The following is a 10,487-nucleotide window of genomic DNA, read 5'->3' on the forward strand; positions in this document are numbered from 1 at the left end:
GAATTTCTTTTGTTATTGCTGGATCATCAGGCTCCTTGCGGACCTGATACTCTTCGTTCACGAAGCACCCAACAACATCATGTCTCGAAGGTTCACGAGGGGCCGGCGGAGGGCAAGGATGCCGAGACACGGGAGGTCTTTGACACCTAATCCAAGCTGCACGAGAATCCTTGGTGGTAAACCACGGCGTTGTCCGCCAACGGCCACAGGGCCATTTACGCTGATAGGTATTAGTACCAACCTTTGTATGGTGATAACTACTCTGCCTGAACTAATTATTTTGGCCTCTTTCCTTTCACTCCCCTTCTTCCCTTTCCCCTTCTTTCCTCCCTCTTCTTTTCTCTCTTTTCGTTTTTTCTTCCCCCCCTTTCCTTTCTTCTCTTCTTTCACACTCATCTTTTTCCCTATCCCCCTTATTTTTCATACAACACTCATTTATTAATGCAAGAAAAGTGTTTACCGCCGTTTAGCAACATATTGGAAAACGATTAAAATTAACTACGTCAAATGATTTGCTGTTTCCCTCTCATCTAAGATATATTTCCCCATTCTCGCCACCGATCAAAACGGATTCGTCTTATTCCACTCGGCGAAGCTCACGCCCGGGTTTAGCGCCATGCGCAGGTCCACATCGCCCACGGGCCCGACGGCCTCGGTGCCGTCCCAGCACCACTTCGCGAAGCAGGTGTCGCAGGCGGCGGCGCGCGGCATGCCCAGCCTGGCGCGGCTGCGCTCGACGACGGCGCAGGCCAGGCAGCGGGGCCAGTCGCGGGCCAGGGTGCCGTTACCTTGGGTGACGAGGTCGAAGCTGTTAACCATGACCTGGCGCGTCTGCTCGAGCGACAGGGCCGACTGGAAGTCGGAGTAGTTTGTGAAAGCGCTGTATGGGGCATTGGCGAGATATAGCACTATAGGGCTCTCGTGGCCGCGCTCGGGAGTCGTCGTCAGGGACGTGTCACAGCCGAAGAGGGTTGGTCGATGGTTGTAGCCACGCGCAACGAAGGTGGCGGGAGGGGGGACTTTTGGAAAAGGTATGGGTCCCTGCGCGTTAGTGAGGGACTGTAAGTACGAAGTATACAGATTCGTGCCGTTCTGCCAGTTCAAAGCCACGTCCTCGGAGTCGTCCCAGGCGATTATGAAGTCGAGGCGGCGCTCAGGCCGGGCCAGCACCGGCATGGGCAGCGCGTTGAGCGTCTCGGACCCGTCGGCCAAAACAAGCGCGTCCGGAGACCATAGAGAATTTTGGGTGAAGTTTGTGTTGCGGAAGGGGTTGCTTAATGTTGTATAGGTCAACTCCTGCAACGTATAGTTGAAGAAGGCCTTGAAGACGGTGACGATGCCGTCGATGTCATCATTGGAGAAGATGGGCGTGCGCTTGTCGAGCTTCGGGAAAGGCGGCGACGACCGCAGCGCCGTCCAGGGGGACCGCATCGTCCTCCGGACGGCCCGGGAGACGGCCCGCGACACCCCGGCCGCCGGCTTCGAGGCGGCCTCGGCGAGCCAGGCGAGGGTGGCGCGCGTCGACGACGACAGCTCGCGCTTGGAAAATCTGCCGTTGGTGCCGTTGGACTTGGAGGCTATGTACCAAAAGTTCTTGTTCAAGGTTAGTAGTCAGACCACGGACCATAACCATAAGGGGAGCATCTCTCTTACGAAGGCGTTGCCCGACGCCCCGACGACAAAGGCGACAGAATCGAAGGCCTTTACACAGAGGGACGAGTTCATAGGCTTGCCGGTGGAGAGGGGCGTGCCCAGAAACTCCATGGGCATGAAGCCGCCGCGGGGGCCCTCGAACGTGCCAAATTCGAACGGCTTTGTGAGTGGGAGGGTTGATGTCAGCATCGTACTTTGATCTTCTCTATAGGATCTTCCAGGGCTCCGTACATTAAATTCCCAATTGGTGGAGTTTCTCCTGGGGACCTTGAGCCCGTAGAATTCTTCATCCGATGCATCAAGTCCCACGGACTGGAGGATGGGGAAACTAGATCGTTGTGTCAATAGAAAGTAGCTTGAAGGTAGTAAATCAGGATGTTACGGATGTAATTGAAAATTTACCTACGGCATGCCGAATTTCCGGAACTTGTTGAGCCCGGAAATGCCACTCCAAGTAAAAGTCAGGCCGCCGTGAGTATAGGGCGCGGCCTCCCAGCTGAAGGCCTGGCCAAGGAAATCGGCCACTGATACATTAAAACGAGCAAGAGCCTTGTTGGCGAGCTGCGCAAACATAGTCTCGGGCCTCGCCGCCCACTGGCTGTCCGTGATCACGCCCGACACCCGGCTGATATTGGTCCTCCAGCTGGCGATAAGATCGTCTATGACGGGGAAGCCGCTGTGCACGTTTGTCAGAGCAGAGCAGCCAAAAGGGATGGTCAGTGAATAGACGCCTTACCCAACAGCAAGGGATGTCACCGGCCACGCTCCGCCAGACAGGCCAGAGATGTACGTCATACTTTGCAGGAGGCCGCCTGTACCAGCGGCCACCGAAGCGGGCTGCCTGGCATCAAAGGCGCGCAAAGCCCCAACCCCAGTAATCGCGGACCCCCAGCCGCCGCCGCTGATGCACATGCCGATGACGGGCGCGTCGGTGCCGGCCGGCCTGTGGTCGCAGCTACTCCCGCCGCCGCGTAGCCGCTGGATGTATTGGGCCTTGTCAAAGTCGCCCATGTCGATGCTGGCCAGATAACTCTCGAGCGAGCTGACGGCGGCGGCCTTGCGGCCGCGCACCCACGCGGCCTCGGCCGGCGAGAGCCCGCGGGCGGCCGGGCGGATCCACTCGCCGCGTTGCGGGCATTCGACGATGGACGGTGCAAGAGTGATGTTACTCGCCCGCTGGCCGGCCGCCAGCGGGATAAGGAGACAGGCGATGATAAGTGTTGGCGACATTTTGTGTTCTGGTTGAGAGGGCAGCTTCTGCCCCCTTTCCCTTTGGCCTCCCTTTTTGGGTATAATTGAAGGGGTGTGTGGGTTGTCGACAGGGGATGCTGGGGCGGCAGTGATCAGGTCGCGTCAATTCACCACCAGGATGCCCAAGACGACTCGCCGATAGACAATGAAAAGATGCAAACCCCAACGGCAAAGCGAAATTAACGTCAAGTGACATTACTCTTTATTTGAATCAGATGTGGTGGTCGAGATTTGCCGCGGCCCAGCAGGCTGGGCTGATTGCGGATCGCCAAGGTTTCACAAGCGCCAACGACCGTGTGACAGGCGGCCCTGGGCGGCAAAGCAGCCTTCAAGATCAAGAGTCGAGCCCACATGTTCGAGGCCCGGGTGGCACAGGCACCGCACCGGGAGAGACCTGCTCAGCCCGACCGCGAGCCGTCGAGCCGACGCCACCAGCTGCAGCTAGGCCCGCGCCGGCTCGGGGGTGTGTCGGCTGTGCGGAGGTCCGGAATTACGGGCATGAGAATGGTAAACATTCCTGTTCCTCTTCCTGCTCTTAGTCCTGCTCTTAGTCCTGCTCTTGTTTCTGTTTTTGTTCCAGTGTTTATTTTCATCCTCATAACTGATCCACAAACGAACCAAGACAAACGTCATAGTGGCTATTATTGGACAGCAACAACAAAGCCGGGCGCTTACACCAAGCAGCCCCCAATGCTCCCCCTCATTCATTTCGCCCACTCAGCGCTAAAAAAATCGATAATATCCTTCCCCAGGGAAGCTGGCTGCTCGTACGCCGCAAAGTGGCCACCCACGTCGTGAGTCCGCCAAAACACTGTAAAAAGCCATTAGTAATGGTAAAACCTAAAGGTTCTGCAGCGATGGAATAGTTACCAATGTTGCATTCTTCCTCGGCCCACCGCCGAGGAGCCATGATGATTTCTTCGGGGAAATGCGAGACTCCCGTGGGCCGCTCGATGTAGGCCGACGCGGCTGCCTGCACACTCGGATCCATGTTCTAGCCATCAACCAGGGGCGTCTGGTTAGTACATCTTTGACAGCAGAATGGTGGCTATGGAACCCGGAACCCGTTGAGGACTGTGCTACAACTCACCTCGCGGTACATCAGCATCCCAGTCGTTGGGCCTGGGAGATAATGTAGTAGTGTCCATGTGATGAACTCGTCCGCCGTCCACGTTTTGCCGCGTTTATCCGACCAGAACAGGAGCTTGTCCATCATCCATGAGAGCATGCCGACGGGGGTATCATGCAAAGCGTACCCCAAGGTGCGGGGCTTGGTCTTGTGCACATTCTGATACGCGGCTTGGTTCGGGAAGAACCAAGAAGTGCGAGCCAATGCCGCCCTCTCAGTCTCCGTGAGTTCCTTCTCCTCTGGCGAGGTGGGGCCGAACGCCTTGCGAGAGGCGAACATGTTCCTATGGTAGGGGTTGTGGCGTTAGCTACTCGCTGGCGACAACTCGCAATAAGGGCGACAGCGAAAAGTGGGAGGGAGGTGAAAGAAGGGTACAAGTACGGGGGACGTTACAAATGAAGCGCCTTCACTCGAGAAGGGTACGACAGGGTCAGAGCCCGCGCGACCAGCGAGCCCCAGTCGCCACCCTGAACGACATACTGGCCGTATCCGAGTCTCCCCATTACCGCGTCGAAGGCTGTCGCGTGATGAGCGACATTAAACCCTGCCTGCCGCGGGTACGAGCTGAAGCCATAGCCAGGTAAAGAGGGGGCCACGACGTCGAAGCCGGCCTCGAGCAGGATGGGCAGCATCGGCTGCACTTCCATGAAGGACCCCGGCCACCCGTGCAGGAACAGCAGCGGGATGGCGCCGCCGGCACGGGCCGAGGGGGCGGCGCGGGCGTGCACAAAATGCACCGTCAGCGGGTCGAAACCTGCGATCTCGACTTGAGTCGTGTATTGGGGCATCTCGTTGAGGCGCGCCTCGTGGGCGCGCCAGTCGTACGACGTCTTCCAGTGCTGCACCGTGTCGCGCATCAGGCCGGCCGTCACGCCGCCCTCGGCCTCCTCGCCCCAGGCCGTGTCGGCCGGGTAGTCGGGCAGCCGGGCAAGCTCGAGCTTCTTCCGGAGGAGCTCCAGCTCCGACTCCGGAATGTCGACTCTGAAGGGCGTCACTTGGCTCATCTTGTCTGTGGGACTGTTTAAAGAATGGATGAAGGTCCAAGAAATGGATAAACAGGTGTTCGTTGCCGTTCTCTGGGGATGGGGGATTGGCGGGCGAGGTAGCGTATATACCAAAAGAACGCGGACCGATACACACCAATTTGTCATCTGTCGGCTTCCGAGACTATGTCCGCCATCAGTCATGCATCTTGGCCTCCATTTCTCATTCGACGGAGTCTCCCAAAAGTGCGGGGGTTGAGCTCCACGATGACGCGCCTACCTAGGAGCCCAGCCATCCCACCTAGGGTTGCTGGGTTTGTCAACGGCCCAATTTCCATCCGCTTTACGGCTCGGGAGGTGTCGGGGGCCGAATTCTCCGTTTCGGGAATCCCGAGCCGAGGTATTAGAGTTTACGGAACGGGAATTTCATATGCTTGACCGTAGCTAACGTAAATTCTATCCAAAACTAGCGCTCGTATACGGTAAAAAAAAAAGGCTATCAAAGTAAAGAAGCCAGCAAGACGCTAGCCATGCAAGAAAGAAAGAAATAGACTGATTAACCTCATAAGTACAAGCACCAAAACGCCAATTCCCTGCCTGATTTGATACATACGGCCTTAAAACGTCCCGAACGCAAAGAGGTGAATATCATGGTGGTCGACATAAACCCATGAAGCTCACGAGAGCCAGTTTTGGGTCAAGGAATGTAGCCGATCTATGACCAACGGCGCGTACGCGGCTAATGAATCGTCAAGGATGCGGTCGAATAGCAAAAGAGCGTCAGACTCGTCGACGGCAAGGTGGAACCGCTCCTGAACCTTGGAAACGGCCTTGTCGGGCTCCAGTCGAATATCAGGGATGCTGGCATCGGTCATGAGGCTGAACAGGTTCAATATAAGGTTGCTATTTTTGCGGAGAGCGCTATAGGCGAGAAAACTGTACTGTTTGAAGGCGCGGAACTGGTCGGAACTAGTACCACCGATAGCGTCTACCATCTCGCGTGAGAGCTTGACTGCGGGCGCGAAGGGCTTGGGGTCGCGTCCGAGAATATAGCCAAAGTCGGCGTGAAAAAAGTGGCCATCAGGCGCCAGCAGGAGGTTGTCGAGGTGGCGATCGCCCACGCCGAGGATGTATGTGATTACGCAGTAGCCGGCGCACGACCTCACGAATATGTCGTGGGCCTCCTTGCGCACGCCGAGTGGCGCGCTGGCGTCCGGGTTATGGTGGCGCAGGTAGCCCAGCGCCGTGTCGGTCCGGAACTTGCTCGAGATTGACTGGAAGCTCGAAGAGGCGACGAATTGTGTCAGTCCTGCGCTCGCGCTCGTGGCCAGGATCTTGTAGGGCGACAGCTTTAGGTCGAGGTTCTCCTTCTGCAGCAGCTGGTCCATGAGTGTGATGATCTGCACCACAAGCTGGTCTTGGCGCAGGTCGTCGCCCGTTTTGAACAGGATCGGGTACTTGAGCCCATCATCGGTGCGGAAAGTGACCTTGATGGGGTGCAGCGACGATTTGAACACGGTCGTCTCCTCGGGAACCACGCTAACAATGCGTACCGCCGGGTCCAGTGGCAGTGGCAGCGGGGGCTGGATCGACACCAGCTCGTTCTTGGGGTCTGCCAGGAACTGCTTGACGCGTTCGGTGCGCTTGGCCATCGACTCGCCCGATTCCTTGATCTCAACCGAGATCTTGGACAGGATGGCGATCCACTCGGCCTGGCGCAGCAACGTCTTGCGCGCGTCGACCCCGCCAGGCTGTGCTACGAGCTCCGTCATAAAGTCATAGGCGACCTTGCGATAGATGGCGCGGTACTCTGGCAGCTGCTCCTGGCTCGTGTCGTCGCACTCGACCATAAGATACCAGTATAGGTAGTTGCCTAGCGTAAAGTTCTGGCTGGCGCGCGCGATGAGGAAGCGCGCGAGGGACGACGCCTGCGTGGCCTCGCTGTTGCCCTCGGCCGAGATGTGCTCGAACTTGAGCGCTTGCACCAGCTGCAGCAGGTACAGCAGCAGCTCCCGGTCGTCGGCTTTGCGCAGCCGGTCCACAGCATACGCCCTAATTGCCGGGTACTCGAACGTGGGGCCGAGCAGCTCAAGCGCGTCGTCGACGTCGATTTCGGTCCACTTGCCCAGCACCTGCACTGCCTGCTTGGACTCGCTCTGGTCGTGCCAGTTGACCGACTTGACGAACTTGGTCAGCGCCCGCTTGTCTCGGCTGAGATGGTAGCGGAACTTCCACACGAGGTCGCGCTCGTCGGCCGTCAGCACATGGGTAGGCGAGTAGGCCAGAATCAAGTTCAGCTCGTCGCGCGTCTTGGGGTTTGGCTTCAGGTCCTTGTCCATGACTCCGTGTCGGTGCTGCCCGCGCACGAGTCGCCGGTGTTTGCTCTCGGCAGGGTTATCCTTGGCGCCCACCTCAGGGTCGTACACCCGCACCACCCGCGCTCCCGACCGCTCGCCGGGGCTGTTGATACCGGGCCCGTAAAGAACCTCCGGCGGTGGCTTGAGGGCTATGTTTGACTGTGACGCCGACATGTGCTGCAGCGACGAGATGGGCGGAGGTGGGTACTCGTGGTCGGCGAAAACCACGGGGAAATCAAACCGGGGCAACTCGACGTTTAGGAGGAATTTCGAGGCACGCTCTTCGTCTTCCTCTTGCTGCTGTCCCGGCTCGCCTTCGGCCTTTTGTTGTAAAGCCCTCTGCCTCTGAAGGGTCCTGATGGATGACCTCGCTGTTTGCAGGCCCCGTTTTTCGAAACCGCGGAAGACAAGTTGGTCAAGCCACTCAACACGTGGGATCTCGCCCATTTCGTGCTTTTTGAATAGCTTCTCCATCCGCTCAAGCTCCTCAGCATCCTTGTCGAGAGCCACGACTTCGTCCCGGCGCTTCCTGGCCAGTATCGCGGGAGTGGTCGAATCATCAGAGCCGTCAGCCAGCTTGTGCCGATGAACTTGGCACTTTTGGCGGCCCTTGTGGACCTGGTTGTCCCGGTCAAACAGAGGCAGGGTGGTGCCGCCAAAGGGCACGGCATGACCCTGGGCGTCTTTGCCACCGGTGGGTGACAGATCCCACAAAGTGATGGCGAGTCGGGCGTTCAAAGGCACATCGCAGTACTTGAGGGGCAAAGTCAACCACTCGTTCCACCGTCGCTCGGCCTTGAAAGCGCGGTAGGTGGTTTGGACCGGCACGGTCAGCGGCTTGGAGCCGGCCCAGACCTGAACGGTGGCGTAAAGATCCGAGTTGGGGTTAGTGTTGGAGCCGACATAGCGAAGCTCTGGGCGCTGCAGCAGGGTGGAGGCGCGGTAGGGCACCTCATCGCCTTCGAGGTTGATGATGCGAATGCTGACGGGAAAGTCCAGCGCCTCGGAGCTCGCAAACGAGAAGGGCTCCGTCTCCCTCATATTGGCGGTGGGCGAGGCGCAACAGCACACAGCAGAAGCGCGGTCGGTTGCTCTGGCGGCTCAAGTTGGAGGTTTAGCATGGCGAGCACACGAGGCAAGGGGGTTGTGTTGTGTCGTCGGCGCTTGTTTTGTCGAAAGGGCGCTTGGTCCGCCCCTCGTGACGTGACTGTGCCATGGAAGCCACCGCGACTGACTGACGTACGCGGGAGCTGGCACAGTGGAGGAGCACAAGGAGCTGCATACCCCTAACCCTTCAGCCCCCCCCCCCCCCCCTGCCAGATCCACCTCGGCGCCCACTTCCCCACAGCGGCGGTAGCTCAACGCGTTAACCCTGCCACAACCTTATCAGCGCGTTACGATTCTAAACGACTTGGGTTTGGCGGCACCATCACCTACGGGATGGACATGGCATGCCGGAATGGAAACACTCACCAGCAAGTAGCCGCTCCCAGCAGAGACAGACGAGCCCACCCGCTGCCCGCGATCCCCTCCGCACAAAACGTGGCCAAGCAGCGCCCGAAACCCTCTTGCCAAGTCGGCCAAACCACCCCTCCCCCACCACCATGGGAGACCACAACGATGGCGATCTTGAGCACTTCGATCCGAACCAGTCGCTCGACGAGCGGCGCGAGATCCAGCGCGGTGTGCGCGGTCTGATGCGCAAGACGGCCGAGAACCAGGAGGACTTGCTCTCGACGAAGCCAACACTGTATGCTGAAATGCTGCGCGAGGCCGACGAGTACATGCACCAGATCAAGCAGACATTCGAGGCCACTGTCGACTCCCGCCTGATTCTCAACGTGGCAGAGACAGCCTACCGCCGATCCAACCGCTTGACCGCCGGGGCGGGGACTGTCGGCGGCGTCGACGTTGACGAGCTCGTCTCCAAGTGCATCACGTACATGAAACACGGCCGCGGCATCGCCGACGACTCACACGCCGAGCTGTCTAGCACCCAGCATCATCGCCGCCGCCGCACCGCCGCCGGGGGTGGCGGCTCGCGCGACGAAGACGGCGACGAGGACGGCGACGACGGCGACACGCTCAACTGGGCCCATTTCGGCAAGTATGCTTGCGTCCCCTACGTCCGGCGCCCCGCGCTGCCGGGCCTGCTCCTCGGCCCGCTCTCGGTCGAGCGCAAAGCCCGCAAGGTGGCAAAGCGCACGGCGCCTCTCCGGATTAACAGCCTACACGAGGTGCGGCCCGAGGTCCTGGACCCGGAGGCGATGCAGGCCGGGGCCAACGCCGAGAAGGGGGACCTGACGGCCACCTGCACACGCATATTCCGCCTGCTCAACACGGCTGTCCACGAGCGCCAGGATGCCTGTGTAAACGCTGTCGGGGAAGAGCTGCCTGAGGGCCTGCAAGAAGATGAGGATGCGCGCAGGCCCTTCTACGACCGCTTCGCCATCCGGGCCACGGGTGGCATCGACCTGCTGCGCTTCGCCGTCAACCCGCGCTCCTTTGCCCAGACTGTGGAAAACATGTTTTACATCAGTTTCCTGATCCGCGACGGCAAGGTCAATCTCGAGTTTGACGACGATGGCCTCCCGTCGATATGTGAGTTCCCAACACCTGCCTTTGTACTATCAGTCCACTGTATATTTGTCTTGTCCACGTGTCTGTCTAACACTGCTGGCAGGCCCTGTGGGTGACGACGACGACGGCGAGTCAGCCGAAAGATCTCATCCGACGCGGCACCAAGCCATCATCGAGCTGGACCTGGCAAAGTGGAGGGAGGTGATCGACGTCTTTAACATAACAGAGTCCATCATTCCTCACCGCGCCGACACGGACCACAGTGGTCCTGGGGCCCGAGGCTGGTACAGCAGCTAAGCGGGACGGCCGCGGCTGATAACGCCATATCTACGATTGACATCTTCCTCTGACTGGCACCACTGCCATGGTTGGACCCCGTCCTCTATTGTTTCCATTTACTGTGATACCCTACTTCATAGGCAACGTTTACCTAGCCTTTCTGAGCTACGATTACAATACAAGCCATTCTAGGCATCCACCTTTGGTCGATGCGGCTCTCTCCACGCTCGTCTCTCCGAGGCCCGCCCCCCCCCC

The 10,487-nt window shown here is 58.9% G+C and overlaps 4 protein-coding genes across 4 annotated transcripts; 1 reads left to right on the forward strand and 3 right to left on the reverse strand.

Moving 5' to 3' along the window:
- Positions 1–561: 561 nt before the first annotated feature.
- GGTG_11372 (hypothetical protein) lies at positions 562–2,883 on the reverse strand (the record flags this gene model as incomplete). Its single annotated transcript, XM_009229258.1, has 5 exons — positions 562–1,593; positions 1,654–1,812; positions 1,885–1,981; positions 2,060–2,329; positions 2,390–2,883. 5 exons carry the CDS (start codon positions 2,881–2,883, stop codon positions 562–564), a joined length of 2,052 nt encoding a protein of 683 aa, XP_009227522.1.
- A 187-nt stretch (positions 2,884–3,070) lies between these two features.
- GGTG_11373 (epoxide hydrolase domain-containing protein) lies at positions 3,071–5,283 on the reverse strand. The gene is made up of 4 exons (XM_009229259.1): positions 4,427–5,283; positions 3,995–4,316; positions 3,775–3,898; positions 3,071–3,715 (listed from the first exon to the last, which is right to left on the reverse strand). Exons 1-4 carry the CDS (start codon positions 5,218–5,220, stop codon positions 3,609–3,611), a joined length of 1,347 nt encoding a protein of 448 aa, XP_009227523.1. The 5' UTR covers positions 5,221–5,283; the 3' UTR covers positions 3,071–3,608.
- A 144-nt stretch (positions 5,284–5,427) lies between these two features.
- On the reverse strand, positions 5,428–8,601 carry GGTG_11374 (phosphatidylinositol 3-kinase catalytic subunit). The gene has a single exon (XM_009229260.1). It carries the CDS (start codon positions 8,412–8,414, stop codon positions 5,694–5,696), a length of 2,721 nt encoding a protein of 906 aa, XP_009227524.1. The 5' UTR covers positions 8,415–8,601; the 3' UTR covers positions 5,428–5,693.
- A 162-nt stretch (positions 8,602–8,763) lies between these two features.
- On the forward strand, positions 8,764–10,487 carry GGTG_11375 (hypothetical protein). The gene is made up of 2 exons (XM_009229261.1): positions 8,764–9,974; positions 10,057–10,487. The coding sequence occupies exons 1-2, from the start codon at positions 8,825–8,827 to the stop codon at positions 10,248–10,250; spliced, it is 1,344 nt and encodes a 447-aa protein (XP_009227525.1). The 5' UTR covers positions 8,764–8,824; the 3' UTR covers positions 10,251–10,487.

Source organism: Gaeumannomyces tritici (genome assembly GCF_000145635.1).
Source record: "Gaeumannomyces tritici R3-111a-1 unplaced genomic scaffold supercont2.7, whole genome shotgun sequence".
Classification (NCBI taxonomy): Eukaryota; Fungi; Ascomycota; class Sordariomycetes; order Magnaporthales; family Magnaporthaceae; genus Gaeumannomyces; species Gaeumannomyces tritici.